The sequence below is a fragment of the Myotis daubentonii genome, chromosome 1 (assembly GCF_963259705.1).
Source record: "Myotis daubentonii chromosome 1, mMyoDau2.1, whole genome shotgun sequence".
NCBI classification, from domain to species: Eukaryota; Metazoa; Chordata; class Mammalia; order Chiroptera; family Vespertilionidae; genus Myotis; species Myotis daubentonii.
This window is the reverse complement of record NC_081840.1, coordinates 37,687,017-37,702,828: the sequence shown is the minus strand read 5'-3', so window position 1 is coordinate 37,702,828 and position 15,812 is coordinate 37,687,017. Positions and strand designations below refer to the sequence as shown.

The 15,812-nt window shown below is 51.2% G+C and overlaps 1 protein-coding gene across 7 annotated transcripts in view; it reads left to right on the top strand.

The window, feature by feature from the left end:
• Positions 1–15,812, top strand: part of SAMD4A (sterile alpha motif domain containing 4A) — a 216,029-nt gene that overhangs the window by 182,757 nt on the left and 17,460 nt on the right. For 5 of the 7 annotated variants that reach the window (XM_059695406.1, XM_059695400.1, XM_059695424.1 and 2 more), the window contains 4 exons: positions 2,377–2,710; positions 5,413–5,498; positions 10,945–11,063; positions 15,238–15,520. In XM_059695406.1, the coding sequence (XP_059551389.1) occupies positions 2,377–2,710; positions 5,413–5,498; positions 10,945–11,063; positions 15,238–15,520 (822 nt within the window). The remainder of the gene's footprint in view (positions 1–2,376; positions 2,711–5,412; positions 5,499–10,944; positions 11,064–15,237; positions 15,521–15,812) is intronic. The other 2 variants (XM_059695416.1, XM_059695428.1) reach the window with 1 other exon arrangement.

The window sequence follows — 15,812 nt, the reverse complement described above, 5'->3', positions numbered from 1 at the left end:
ACACCGTGGAAGCTGATGGTTAAGCGTTATCTTTGAGTCAGTGGCTTGAAGTCTGTGGGGGAAACCAAACCAAACCCTGCATGATTCCTGTAAATTATATTTCCCGAAAGTGTCCAACATTATTCATTATGTGTATAGTTTCCCTTTTGGTGTGGTTGTCTCCAATAGAATAAGAGAAGATTTGAACTTGGGGCAAGTATATGTTTTCTATTTGAAGGAGTTCAGCTCTTAGCATAACCCATAATCTCCTTCCCCGTCACTGAGTAACTACAGAGACCTTCTTGCCACATGACGAGAGCAAACGAAGGTCTGGTGGCAGTTGACGATGTCACAGGCATGCATTTGCTCGCCTCCGTGGCAGGTGCCTTGTGGGATGGCACGACAAGATGCATGCGATGCCCTTCTGCTTTCATGGGAAGCCTCCCTACTTTTCTGTCCTTCCCCTCCCCCACCTCTGGCAGGAGCTGGACAAGGAAGTCAGAACCCAGGTGCCGGTTGAGTGGTTGGCAGGAACTGGAGGACCTAGAGGCAGGAGTCCAGTTGACACATAGTTGGGTCAGAAGGGGCAGCAAGTGCTCTCCTGGCCTGGGTCAGCTAGCTCGCCTCCATGCCTTGCCCCGAACCAGATGACCAAGTCCAAAGTCAGAGAGCCAGTCACATGACAAGATCAGATTCTGGGAAAAGGCTGGTCCAGTCTGGGCAGCAGGAAACCTGGGAAAGATCAGGAGTACCCCAACTCACACATCAGGCTTGCCAGCACAGGCTGCAGCTGGTCTCGCCATGGCTATCTCCACCAGGTGTTGAAAGAAAAATGGACTCTTTCCCCTAAAGAAGGCTGGACAGTGGTCCTGGCCAGGACTGAGACAATTCTGGTGGCTACTGAGCATTTCCCTTCCCTCAGGAACCCCGGGTGCCAACTAGGCGAAGGCACAATTCAGGCTCTGCTCCCAGCTCCCCAAACAAAGCGGGTTCCCGCCAATGACAGAGCAGGGCTCTTGGTGTTTTGCTGCCCAGAATTGGAACACATCTGTCCGGGGCTGCCGCCCTCAGGTCTCCTCTCACTAACTGATTGATTGGAAAGTCTGGGTGCAGAAATGATCACATTCCATATCCTTGTGTTCCGTGACATCATCAAGCAATTTTTCTTGGCAAGAGAGGATCCCAGGAATGGATTGGTACTCGTGCTTTTAAAATTGTCCTTGCTATTCTGGGCTCTCGGAAGATTGAATCTTCATTAGTAATCAGGGCACTGCTTGTCAGTGTCCTTCCGGGATCCCAGGGCATAAGCACTGGGCAGTGCTGGGGCAGAGGCGGGGCCAACCAATATGCCAGGGAAGAGCCCTGCCCCGACCTCCAGCCACGAGTGTCTGAGCCTGTTCAGCACCTCTGGGAGCACTTGGCACGTGGGTAAATGTCTGTCGGAATCAACTTCCATTCCTTTTCCTAATAAATAATCCCCACTATATCAAACTTCGTGTGCACAAGGATCTAATTTATCAAGTCATATATATAATATGCAATTTTATACATTATACTACACATATATCTTACATGTCTTTCTCTCTCAAATGATACTTCTAAAACATGTTGTGCCCCTGCGACAAACCTTCCCTCATTTCCCATTCATTTAGAAGAAATTCTTCTTGCATCCCTGCCCCAGCCTGCAGGCCTCTACACTCAGCCCCCTGTGGCTCCTCGGAACTCATTTCCCACCCTCCTCCCCTCACCCACTCTGCTTCATGTGACGCAAAAATAGACCTGCAGCTTTACAAATATTAATATCATTACAACCACCTGATGAGGCAGGTACTATTGTTATCTTCATTTTATACACAGGGAAACAGGCACAGAGAGGTTAAGTCATTTACCCAAGGTCACACAGCAGTGTCAGAATTTGAAACCCCACATCCATCCTAGAATCTGTGCTTTAAACGACTACCCTGTGTTTCCTGTACCATGGGCTGAATGAAGGTTCCTTCACTTAAAACCACTGATATACAAGACAGGAAGCCACCATATGACCCAGCTTTGTTATACAGCTTCTGAAGTATGTGAGTGTAAGCTATAGAAATGCATTTTCTAGAAAGGCCCTGAAGAAGCCAGGGAAGGAAATGGACCAAAATAATTTTAGTGATCATCTCTAGATAGTGAGATGACGTACATTTTCCTCACTGTACATATCTGTATATTCCGAGTTTCCTACCTGGGCTAATATTAGATAAAATGGAAATGGTTGCTTTTCCAATGAATGTATGATGAAGGGCCAACAGCCATGCGTCCTGTCTGGGAAGAGCTCTGGGCAAGGCAGGGGAAGCATTGGAGGTGGGGCACCCCATCCCTGACCCTAATGATGGTCTTCTCCCTCTGACCGCCTAGGACATCATCGAGGGGGGCAGCCTTCGCATCCCACTCCAGGAGCTGCACCAGATGATCCTGACTCCTATCAAGGCCTACAGCTCCCCGAGTGCCACCCCTGAGGCTCGCCGCCGGGAGCCCCAGGCCCCACACCCAGCTTCGCTCATGGGCCCCGAGAGCCAGAGCCCCGACTGCAAAGACAGTGCCGCGGCCCCGAGTGCCACAGCCACCACCTCAGCCGGCGCCAGCGGCGGGCTCCAGCCACACCATCTGAGCAGCTGTGACGGGGAGCTGGCTGTCGCCCCCCTGCCGGAGGGGGATCTCCCCGGGCAGTTCACACGTGTCATGGGGAAAGGTAGAGCCTGAATTCCCCCAATCTCCCTTCTCAGCACCACTAACCAGAACTACCGGTCCCCCGAGGGGCTTCCCCTGGGGGCTGGAGAAGCTGCCTGCCAAGGTCGATGTCATGAGCCCATTGTACAGATGAGGAAAGTGTGGCTCTGAGAGGTTGAGGAATTTGGATCTGAACTCAGATCTCAGATCTGACCTCCAAAGGTCCCTTCCTTAACCTTGTATCCTTCCTCTCCCACTCCAGACCAGGGCTGCTGGCCCTCCTGGCAGAGTCACTGGGCCTTGGACCCTCAGGCTGAAGCAGCGATTTCAACCTTTTCATCGCAGGGCACACATTAATTACCAAAATTCTGCAGCACACCAAAAATATATGTTCTGCCGATATGATGAAAAATGGGTATAATTTTTATCTGTTCATACCGGACAGCTATTGTGTTGGCTGTTGTCATTTTTCCCTTCAGCAATCTTAAGAGAAAGGAGGTCAGTGCCCCTGACTAAGTGGTCAGGTACTGCATGTTTTATAGATTCTTGCAGCACACCAGTGTGCCTCAGCGCACGTGTTGAAAATCATTGGGCTAAAGTCAGCCCTGACATCAGATCATGCCGTGTATGTGTGTGCGTGCGTGTGTGTGTGTGTGTGTGTGTGTGTGGTGTGTGTGTGTGTGTGTGTGTGGAGGGCAGGACAGAATTCACACGTAGTCCTGTGGGTAAGAGCACCCTTTCTACCTGGACTGCCGTTGCTAAGCTCTTTGTGCACATATCCTGGTCCAATGCCAGAATAATTTGTGCTTGGTAAGTATGTCACAAGAAAACTTGATTATTTGAAAAATGTAGTGAATATCGGTACTTTACTTTCAGGAAGGGGAGATAATTTTTTTCTTCTTTATTGTCCAATATTTTAGACCATTTTAAAGAACAAAGTTTTTACCAACAGATATGGACACTTGAGTCTTTTTAAAAATTATATATATCTTTTTGTTGATTTCCAAGAGGAAGGGAGAAGGAGAGATAGAAACATCATTGATGAGAGAGAATCATTGATTGGCTGCCTCTTACACGGCCCCTTCTAGGGGTCAAGTCTACAACCAGGGCCTGTGCCCTGACTGGGAATTGAGCTGTAACCTCCTGGTTCATCGGTCGATGCTCAACCACTGAGCTACACTCACCGGGCTAACACCTGAGTCTTATAGTTGCACTGAGAAACTTCCCGTGGTCCATGTCCTACAAAAGACTTAAATCCTTAAAAATCTGATTCAGAGGAGATGACCTGTGGCATCCCTTGGGGCTGAAATGCCAGTAGCTTGGTCTCCTCCCCTCGCCTCCTTGCTCTCCCCCACCCCCTAGTAGGCACCTAGAGCAGATGACCAGAGCCCATGGATGAAGGGCCATGTGGTGTGGGGGTGGTTACCTGAGTGTGAGGTGCCTCACCCCACCTCCCCTGTGGCGAGAAGTACAGGGGGCTCTGCCCTCAGGAGGCCTGCACTTCTCTGGCCCAGCTTGTTATAAAGTTTAAATGCTTTTAAATAAATTATAAAATAATTGCAAGGTCAACATAAAAAATCAGAACTACACAAAGTGGGAGACAGTGAAAACTAGCCCTCCCACCCCAAGCCTCAGAGGCAACCACTCTAAACAGATTTGGAATATGCCCTGGGTAACTTTATACAAGCACATGAGTGTCCTTTTTACACACAAACGGGTCTTGTTTACATGTTTCTCTGCAGTTTTTTTTTCACATTATATAGTTTTAACAGTTCTATCAATACAGTAGCACCAACTCTTTTTTAATATTTCTATCCATGCAGTAGCACCAACTCATTCTTGCATACTTTCCCACAGTATGTGTAAACCGTAATTGATTTAATGGCCCCAGTGAATGGACCTCAAGTGGTTTCCAAGTTTCTGTTGTTACAAACAACGCTATAATCTTGCGCAAGATTAAGGAGAGGAAAAAAAAAAAGTCAGAATGCCCAGGTTTCAAGTGTGATTTACGGAGTGCCAGGCATTTTCACTTCTAATTGATGTCTTTTGTCATCAGTTAGACGTGAGCAGAGTGGGTTCCACTAATGTGGCCATGAAACCCAGCAGCGTGTGTCCTCAGCCCACAGACTCACTCTGCTGTCAGCCTCAGCACTTACCCGAGCGTGCAGGTGAACCTGTGTGTGTATAAGTGCGTGGATCACCTTGAGAAATAACCCTCCAGTGACTGAGCATCAGGCTTCCTGCTCGTGTGTGCACCCACGCACCTCACGTCCTAAAGGATGTGCCAGCTTGATTCCTCCAAATGAGGTGCGCGGTTCATTCATAAAAATCACGGAGACTGCTCTCTAATAACACCGATGGCCTTTGCTGCCTTTAAACTCTCTCTCAAAAGGAGCCTCTTGCAAAGACAGAGCTCGGGACACTGCTGCGTTCTTCCTCCCCCAGCGTGTCTGTGTCAGGCTGGGTTGCAGAAGGCTTAATATAGAATGGTATGCCTGGAATTAATCGACGGGGCTCCTCGAGGCAAGGGCTCCCGTGGTGCCCGAGCCTTTGACTTCAGTGGAATGAAGAACCTCCTGGCCTTTTTTGTGAGCCGTATGTGCAGCCACAGGCACACAGACCTCTCAAAATACTGGTCCTGAAAGGAAATGAGAAACAGATCTCAAGGTTAGGAGATGGGTGTGCATTTTTCTAATTCATCTTTTTTTTTTTTTTAATTCACAGTGTGCACACAGCTCTTGGTCTCCAGACCCGATGAGGAGAATATAAGTTCCTATTTACAGCTCATAGACAAGTGTCTAATTCATGAGGTGAGTCATGATAGAGTTCACAACGCCTTTTTTCTCATGGCTTAGAAATGGTTCCTGTGGCGGGATCATTTAAATCAGCAACAACTTGTTTCTGTGGGGTACATGTCCGAATAGCTCGGGCAGAACTCGGCGTGGTGGCCTCAAGCCTAAACAAAGCTTGTGTATGACTTAGTTGTCCAAGCTCTGATGTGAGGGCGCATGCCTGAGAGGAACTTCAGACTCCAGAAGAATCTCTGAGTGACCAAGCCTGGGAGGTGTGCACACAGTCCTGCCACCCGGCCCCTGATGTTCTCAAGTCTTTCAATGCTTTGCCTTGACACATTTTGCCTTTGGGCTCAAGGAACTTTGAGGGAGGGGTGGAGAAAGAGTCTGCAGCAGAAACAGTGTGGGGGTGGGGGGATTGTTTTTAGCCGTGTGTCCTTTGAAGGACCGAGGCAGGCTGGAGCTGTGCCTACCAGGCTCTCAAAGCTAGCACAGGCTCCCCCACGGGGCAGGCAGGTGCTGGCCATGGCTGCCCTGACCGACATGTGTGGACAGGCCGTTGTGCCTCAAATCCAAGACTCCAGTGGCTACTTTGGTGGCTCTCCTCCAGAGAGTTCCAGTGACAAAGTCTAGGCCTCAGGAAACATAGGACTGGATAACCCTAGAACCGTGGTCGGCAAACCGCAGCTCGCGAGCCACATGCGGCTCTTTGGCCCCGTGAGTGTGGCTCTTCCACAAAATACTACATGCGGGCGCGCACGTACAGTGTGATTGAAACTTCGTGGCCCGTGCGCAGAAGTCGGTATTTTGTGGAAGAGCCACACTCACGGGGCCAAAGAGCCGCATGTGGCTCGCGAGCCGCGGTTTGCCGAGCCGCAGTTTGCCGACCGCTGCCCTAGAGCATTGAGGGTTTTTTGTGGGGTTTTTACATGAGAATAAGATGGTAAAGGCCTCCAAGTCTCCTCACCTTTGCTGTGGTGGCGGCCAGAACCCTGGGAGTCCAGGGGCCCCCAGTTTGGGGGGGTGGCCAGTGCAGAGGCCTGGCCCCTAACCCACTCTCCGGGTGTGGTCGGCTCCCTGGGGCCCCCACCTCCGTGCTCTGACTCCGCCCATCCTCGTGTGCAGGTGTCCAGTCTCCTGCTGGGTTTCCACTCCAGCCACGCCCCCCCACCCCCTAAAATCTCATTTTTGCAATTTTCTCTCACAGAGGCATCCATTCTTTTATGTGCCTCTCCCCAACTCCCCCCACCCCGCCCCCACTCAACCTTTTCTATTTCCAGTCCTGGCCCTGCACTTGTTTTGACCAGCAAAAAGCCACAGACAGAAGACAAGAGCACAATGACGAATTTCTGAACTCACTCATTCCATAGATATTTATCACTCCTCTGGCCCTGGCCAGGCAGCTTATGGTGAGGGTAGTGGGTGAGACGCAGGGAAAACAGGTTGTCACGTACATGACGATAAGGCCTCTGAGACGCCCTCCCGGGGTGCCCCAGAGCCCAGATGAGGAGTGGCAGGCACCTGCCCGGAAGCAGGTGTTCCTCAGAGGGGCTGCCCCCAAAGGCAGGCAGAGTCTCATGGCTCGGGGAGGAAGGAGGCAGGAGAGTGCTGCAGGCAGACGGGGCAGCGTTTTGGGGGTTTCTGTGTCTTGTTAGGGAAGACCATTGGGGAGGATTTCGAGAAGGGAGCCTTTTAACTTCTGAGAAAGCAAAGCAGATCCCTGCTTCCTCCCCCACGTTCACTCTGAGCAGTGGAGGACAGGTTGCCTCCACCAGCCAGCGGAGCCCAGGAGGCAGAATGACCGCCCTCCGGCCACCTCTGCTTCCTTGTTGGACCACACCAGCCCCGCAGCTGTGGCCTGAGGCTTATCACTGGCCTGCCTCGGGTGTGCCCTCCCTGGGCACCGTGGCTCTTCTTTGCTTCTTCCCACTTTTTCTCCCCGATGCCCAGTGACCCAATGCAAAGATGACACTGAGGGCTCCTCTGCCGGCAGGAGGCCCAGGCAAGGGGCCTCTTGGTACCGGGAGTCACGGCAGATAGGAGCTCAGGACGAGCCCGCTTGCCTGCATTCAGGTCGGGACGGAGGGCCTGCACTCTGCTTTGGAAGGGAAAATGTTGTGCAAGCCTTTTGATTATTTTAGTTGAGAAGGAGGAAACGGGTCTGAATAATTTTCCACAGGCCTGGGTTGTGTGTGAGAGAACGCACCCTCCCTGCGGCCGGAGGGGAGGTCAGCCTGGGCTCCGGACAGGGCTGCCTTCCTCAGCCCCCAGCCCTGCTGCTGCTGTGCTCTGCCCACTGCAAGGGGAGGCGTGGTTACTTCCAAGGCACCTTCCTTCCCAGGGATGAAGGGCCAACTCCCTAGAGAAAGAAAAGGGAGGATAGGAAAGTCCTGGATTCTGTATCTGGGACCAACCACTTCCTCATGGATTGTAACCCCAGGCATATTGCCTGCTTGCGGTCTTGACAAGGTTCTGGGAATCTGAGTGCTTGTCCCCTTAATGAGGCTTTTAATCCAGCCACCAAAGCTGCAGGACACATCTTCCTCCAGACAGACGGATTGGTCTGGGCCTGACAGGGACAGAAGACGGAGCAGTGGCTGGCTGGCTGTGTCTGGGCAGCCTGCAGTGTGGAATCTTCCTTCCACTCCAGCCCAGGGTGGAGGAGGCTGGGGTGTGGTACCCGCCGTCCCAGCCGATGGCGGAGCACAGGAACCAGCCTTCAAAAACCACTGGGAGCCCGCCATGGCCCAGTGCTCCTGCTCCCAGCTGCCCCTCCCAGGACTGAGAACCGGCCTCCACACTCACTCGCACTGCTGGGGGCTCGCTCCTGTCTGCGCCCCGGCACTAAATGAGCCTGAGGCCCAGGTGCGGAGTGAGCGAGCTGACCTCTCTGTGGAGGTGCCTACATGTCCTTCTTTTCAGAGGCTCTTTGCCCCCGTGGCCGAGGTCATGTGTGAACTGGTGTCCTTTGAAACACTTTAAATGCACATCTATCGAGTGAACCATTAACTCCTTTGTCACTTGAAATTCAGGCTTGTCCTCCAGTCTGGCTCCAGACCAGCTCAGGACTCTGGTTTTGAGACCCTGAAGTCATTTGTTGGGGGCTAAAGGTGGCTGTTGAACACCAACTGTGACACACACGCACATGCCACCACCCAAGGGCTGGTCCACGCAACTGAAAATAGCCGGTTAGAGTATCTGTGAGTGGCGTGGGTTGAATCATTACTAAGAGCCAGGCATGTTCTTAAGTATTCTGAGTGCTTTTCGTGTGTTATCTCATTTAGTCCTTACAGCGTCCATTAGAGGGAGACATTATCACCCTCAGCTTTTAGAAGGAGCAGAGTCTCGGGTGGAGGGATTCGCATAAGGGAGCGTGGGGGGATTCGCACCCTCCCGTGTGCATCCAGGGCTTTCCTCTGACCCACTGGCGGGGCCCCCCTCCTCAACTCATCTCGACCAGGGCGCCTGCATCTTGTGGCCTCACTTAACACCTGGCTGAATGAGCCCGTCAAAAGCAGAATCTATCCATCCCTTTGTGAGTCCAGCAGATGTGTTTGCCTGTTGCAGTTTTCAGAGGCCCTCGTGTGTAGTTGGACACTCACTGAGCATCACCAAAAATGAGAGGGACCGCGGAGGAGAACCAGGTCCTCGCCTTTCAGCCATGAGACCGTCCTGCCACTCACCTCTTTCTCTAATGGGGCACTGGGACCCTTGATTGATAGCCCTCTTTGATGCGTACCCTTAATGGTGTCTGGCTAAGGTCACCCAGGGGGAAGCAGTTTGTAAGTCAATAACTTTTCTGCAATATGACTGATATCTTTTTGCTTTTGTTCACATAGCTCTCTTGTGTTTAGGTCCTTAAAGATTAAATGTCATCAGAAGAAAATTAAGCTGTCTTTCTATTTCCCCCCCCTGTTTCAGAAATCTGTTTCCTTCATGGAAAATAATCATGTAGTCTGTTATTCTAAGTAATAGCTTATTGCTTCTTAAATTTCATGCCTTATTGACAAAACTACCTAGGCGTGTTATCTCCATCACTGTTAATGCTGATCTGTCAAACCCGATGGATTTCCACAGCGTGTGGACCACAGTTCTGGATACTTGACAGGATTCCTGAATTGTGTGTGTGGTCCTCATCATCTCGAGCACTCCACGTCCAATTGCTGCCTGCAGCAGAATTACCAGGGCAGTAGTCGGCAAACTGCGGCTCGCGAGCCACATGCGGCTCTTTGGCCCCATGAGTGTGGCTCTTCCACAAAATAACACGTGCGGGCGCGCATGTACAGTGCGATTGAAACTTCGTGGCCCATGCGCAGAAGTCGGTATTTTGTGGAAGAGCCACACTCAAGGGGCCAAAGAGCCGCATGTGGCTCGCGAGCCACAGTTTGCCGACCACTGTACCAGGGCACTTGCTGCAAACACAACACCCCCCCACACTCCCCTCCAAATCTGTCAGGCTCTAGGTGTGGGGGAGGGGCCTAGGAATCCGCATTTTAACTGGTCCCTTTGGGAAATCTAATAGACCATGACAAATAACCCCTGAAAGTCCTTCCCTGGGCCATGCTGCACACAAAAGAACACATGATGTAGATGACAGCATATTACAGGGCAGTAGGCACAACATCCCCCAACACCAGTTTTACTAGAAAAGACTCAAGAAGCAATCAAATCTACCCATCTTCCTAAACTTCAATTTAGGTTAGGACGGGTGCAGTGGGGTTTTGGTAGGGCACCAGATCCCTTAACTAGAAATTTCTCAGCCCAGCCCTGAAATGCAGAGACTGAACTCCATGTTCTGAAGCCCAGCTGACCACTCAGGGTGTCCACACACTATCAAGCATATTGATTTTTGGAGTGGTTTAGCATTTCCATTGATTATGAAAATGCCGGGGGCCTCCAGAAGCCAGAGTATTCAACAATCAATTTTGCAATTTATTCTTGGTTAATAAATAGAGTCCAGAGTGCAGTCAGAGGCAAGAGAAGGTGGGTATGGACCTACCAGAAATGCAACCAAAACCAAGGGCTATCAAGAGTCTGCCCGGCTGGCGTGGCTCCGTGGTTCAGCATTAACCTATGAACCAGGAGGTCACAGTTTGATTCCCGGTCAGGGCACATGCTCAGGTTTCGGGCTCCATCCCCAGTGTGGGGCGTGCAGGAGGCAGCCGATCAACGATTCTCTCTCATCATTGATGTTTCTGTCTCTCTCTCCCTCTCCCTTCCTCTCTGAAATCAATAAAAATATCTGTATTATTTGAAAAGCTTAATGCATGTACCGTACCAGGCACCTCCAATGCCAAGTAACTTGAATTTTCAGTTATGAAACTGACTGCTGTTTGAACCAGCTTGGAAACAGGTGGAAAAAAGGCAACCACAGAGACGCCAATGTTTTCCCCTATTAATTGCATGTTTCTCCTTCTAATGCTAGGCTGCGTCACCCATTAAAAAATCCTGTTTGTTTTTGCAGGCATTTACAGAGACGCAGAAAAAAAGATTGTTGTCATGGAAACAGCAGGTGCAGAAGCTCTTTCGGTCTTTCCCTCGGAAAACCCTTCTAGACATATCAGGATATCGACAGCAAAGAAAGTACGTTGGGATTTCATTGTTTGTAATGCATGGTGGCTCCCAGGTGCCTCATTTGCCTGCCTGGGTTCCCGGGGCAGGACAAGGCAGGGCATTCCTTGGTCATCAAGGTGTCCTGTGGCAAGTTCCAAATCGCCGTCCTTAAACAGGTGGGGTTGGGAAAGGCTGTGGAGAGAGAGCATTCCCAGAGGAAGAGCTGAATGCGATCTTTTGTAACTCAATTGACATTGTCAAAGTGACAGCGTTCCTCCGGATGCAGAGAGTGGATATAATTTAATGAACGCCAGCAGAACACTTGGTAGTTTATCCCCAAAAGGGGGCTCTGAAAGGACAGAAACGGATTGTTCTCTCAGCACCTTAAGTGGTCGTGTAATTTTTTTCTCTCTTCTAGCTGCAGACAAGCTAATTATAGTTGGTGGCAGGGTGAAGAGCCCAGTGCTAGTCTATTTTGGTCTGAGTTGCAATCTAAGAGTGGAGCAGCACCGTTCTCGATTTCTCATAGTGCTTCAGGTTCTTGGATGCAGTTAAAAATAAGCCGTATTGTACTTGAGACCCCCCTCCCCTTGATCTGGCTTTAAATTGAGGAATCCAATAGCATATGAAAGGTGAATTACCGTGCCAGTTAGTTAAGGGGAGGCGTGGATTAAGCCTTGTACAATGACAGGGAGTTTTGGGGAGACAACAGAATGATGATGCGAACATCCTCAAAATCCACATTCCATTTATTTTTGCAGTTTTAAACATGAGCACGTAATGTTTTCATTTGCACCTGAAAAGTTCTGAATTCATTTCTCAGTGCATTTATTTGCATAAGTGTGCCTTCCAACATCACTGTTGGATATTATTTAAGGGGGGTGAAGCCCGTTGAAATTTGTGAAGTCTTTGTTAAAGATTAATGTAACATGAATTATCCAGCCTATACAACACGGTTACTTATTAAACAAACATTGAACCCTTACTATGTGCCAATTATCCAAGCACGATAAGAATATTAGTACATTCAATCCTGCAACAACCATGTAAGGTGGAGGAGCTGCTATCAGCCTCATTTTACGGAGGAGTCGGTAGGCAATGGCATCCAGGATTTGGTTCAGGCAGGCCAGCGGCAGCGGCAGTGCTCTTAACCACTGTGGATGCCAGGCAGCTCTCATGGTCTTTGTGCAGAAAAGATGGGCAGGTCAAGCAACACTCTTTATTTCCCACTCCCTGGCCCCATGCCCTCTGGGGTGCCTCCCTGGTGGGTTGGGCTGAATCAGCTCTGCACCCTGATGAAAGGCCAGGCCCCTCCCCTGGGGCGCCCCCCCCCCCGCCCCCGCCTGTCCTCTTGTATGGATAGCAGCACTTCTCCCAAGGAGGAGGAGGTGCCAGCCCCTCTTGCTACACCGGCCCCTTGGGAGCCAAGTTCCAAGCGGAAGAGGGAAGTTAGAAGTTGACCATGAAGATAGAGCTTTTAAGGGCTTTGCTTCTCACCCCAAAGTTTCACCCCCTGCCTCTGTCTGCCCTGCCTTGTCCTTGGTTAACCTTGACCCCTCTAGAGTGTGACTACCTAAAGCTTGTTTTGGGCTAACCTAAGGTTTGCCAGATTGGAGTCCCAGTGGACCTCTTTTTATGGATTAGATAAGAATGAATTTAATCATCAATTGTAGATGTTCAATTGGAGGCTGCTAGAGCTCTAGAAAATAATTTGTTCTCCTACGTATTACCTCTGGGATCTTCTTATGCTATTAATTTGCTTTGAAGACCCGTTTCTCCAGTAATACAAAGGTATCTGCTGCCCACCCCCTGCTTGAATTATCCCAAATCCCAAATTAATTGGTTCTTATTTAGTCTTTTCACGCATTTCAAGATAATGAAATCAGTTGGTTAGATTTAGGAAGGCAAAGAGAGACGCAAATGGGCAGAGAAAGAGAATGAAAAATGAAAATTTACTTTTGTCGCTTTATTCTCTCCCCAGAAGAAATGATTATCTCATTAAGCCTAGTGATCTTAAGTAACCTAAGCGTTCACTCTGGTTGCCAGCAGTGGCACCGCTCAACAACCCTGGCTTTGTAATAACCTATTCAGGACGCCACAGTAGAGCCCCACCATCATTAGAAAGACGGCCTAGCCAAGTTCTCCCCACCCACCCATTCTGTCCCCAAAATGTTCAGGGCTTTCCCACCACATCCAGCCAGCGAGTCCTCACTTCTGGAGTGCCTAGAGCCCTTGTTCCTCCAGTGGCCCATAACAGAACCCTCTGCCCACATTCTATTGCTCAAGATATACTCTGTCTTCCTGGAAGCACACATCCTTTTAGCATCGTTCACTGACTACTGTATTTTGCATATGAAGTAACTTTTAAAAAATCCAACTGAAAAGGAAAACGAGAGGGGAAAAAAAGCCATTCGCACTAAATAAGGAAAAGTCTTAGCAGAATACTGAATCATCTACCAGGTGGCCAACATTCTGACTCAAAAACCAAAGGCCTAGTTTTCGTAGTTAAAACACACACACACACACACACACACACACACACACACACACACACAGCCGCCGCTTGCTCTCCGCCTGTCAGTCACTCAGATGGTCCTTCCTCCAGGGGAAGTCTCTGGGATCCCATGAAAGGACTCCTACCCCACCTGGCCTGAATTTCCTCTTTCAAACCAAATGTTTGAAACCTTAGTCAAAGAAGAAAGAGGGGCAGAAGAGGGAGGAAGGATGAGATAAACAAAGAGACCTAGAACCCAGGAGTGCCCCTTCTCACCGCGCACAGAGGAGCCACAAAAGCCTGGAAGTGAAAAGACATAGCCCAGAACTCAGTTCAGCCAGCTCACCGTGGAACTCTCTTCCCTGCCCTCCCTCTCCCTGGGAAAAGAGGAGCACTGGGGAAAGAGAAGCATTTCCTGAGATCTGCTGTGCTGATGGCTTAGGGGCCCCTTCCTGAGTCTAGGCACACACAACTCTCCCTCAGGAAATGACTGTTTAGCAGGGCCCCCCACCCCCACCCCATCATCCTCAACTGGTGAAATACGTCAGCCCTGTCTCCGGGAGTCTCCTCACAGGCTCGGCACAAACCTCCCCTGCACGGTGGGGAAAGCGAGTCTGTTCCATCTTGTGGCCATTGGAGGTAAAGCATTTCGACCTAAACATCAGTGAATGACTAAAGCTGACTCTTCTTGGAAAGAATGTGCTGGTTCCTGAAACCCCGCTGGCAGCCGTACGCCCTCCCAGAACCTGAGGCGTGTGAGAGAGGACAAGTGCTTTGGAGATGAGGTCACAACAGCGAAGGCAGCACAGCCTCCGAGTGTGCCGCCTGGGTCTCCGGCCGCTGTCCTGCGTGGACCCAGGGGGGACACGCAGCCTCTGGTCTCTCTGCAGGGAGGGTCTGCGCAGTGGGGAGCAGTGGGTGACCGGGGGCCAAACACCACCATCTCCGTTCTCCTATCCCTTCTCCATACCCTGGAGTCAGCGCCCCCACCATGGGTCAGTCCTGCCATGTGGAGAGGCGCCCTGATGGCAGAGGCGAGTCCATTCTTTCATTCATTCAACATGCCTTTACCGTGTCAGGAGCTGATTCGGTCACGGAACACGTAGGCTTGATGAGGACAGACGTCAACCTTTTTTTCAGGGGGCTGACATCCTAGGGGGCTCCCAGGCCACTGTCCCCGAGTCTCCCACAGAGCCAGACGGACATCAGGGAAGACTTTGGTTTGATGGCAGGAACACTGAGCCTGGCTGTGCAGCCTTCTCGCTGTGTGGCCTCTTGACAGGCGTGTGAGTGCTCTGGGCCCTGTGACCAGCTTGGCAGAAGGCCCAGGAGCGGCCTGGTTAAAGCTCAGGGCAGCCAGCACTGCTCCCTGCTGGCTGAGTGACCTTCGAGAAACTATTAAGCTCTATGTACTTCTCCAGCTGTAAATAAAAGTGGGTAGAGCGCCTACTCCAGTGGGTTGTCGTGAGGATGGAAGAATCAGTGTAATAGTGCCCTGATGGTGCACGTAACCTTTGCTCTCAGCCGTCAGCTGTCGTTTTAATCATAGCGCTTTCCTGGTTCAGACCCCCCAGGCAGGACCCCATAGGCCTATGACTGTCAAAATGCGAGCAGACCGCCCCCCTCAGGAGGCGTCCCACAGGCAGCCTGGGGGCTGAGATGGCTGCAGGGGACTCATACTCCCTGGTTCTTCTCTGTTCGCTCCCACAGTCGCGGCTTTGGGCAGTCCAACTCCCTCCCGACGGCCGGCTCTGTGGGCGGCGGCATGGGCAGACGGAACCCACGCCAGTACCAGATCCCTTCTCGGAACGTCCCTTCTGCCCGCCTGGGCCTCTTGGGCACCAGCGGGTTCGTCAGCTCCACCCAGCGCAACACCACAGCCAACCCCACCATCATGAAACAAGGAAGACAGGTTTGTTCTGCACCAGAGAGGAGGGTGGGCAGCCAAGCTCAGCGCCCAAGCCTGCAGGATGTTTCCCCAGATGACCCCAAGGTGAGGGGAGAGGCCGAGGGGGGCTAAGCTGAGAGACAGTGTCCCTGTCCTCTGCGTTACCGACGTCGCTTGCGTTGTCCTCCGGGAGATAGACCAGGGCTGAGGCTGCGCCCGGCCTCACGGAGGGTGGCTGAGGAGGCCCCTGGGACCACTTCAACCTTGGGGGCCCCGAGCAAGGGTGCCTTTAGAAAGACATGTAATACCTGTTTATTGTTTGCCCCGGCCCTTGACTTGCCCCAGCAGACCCCACCACTTCCCAAACGGGGTTCCAGAGGAACCTCTGCCTCTAAGG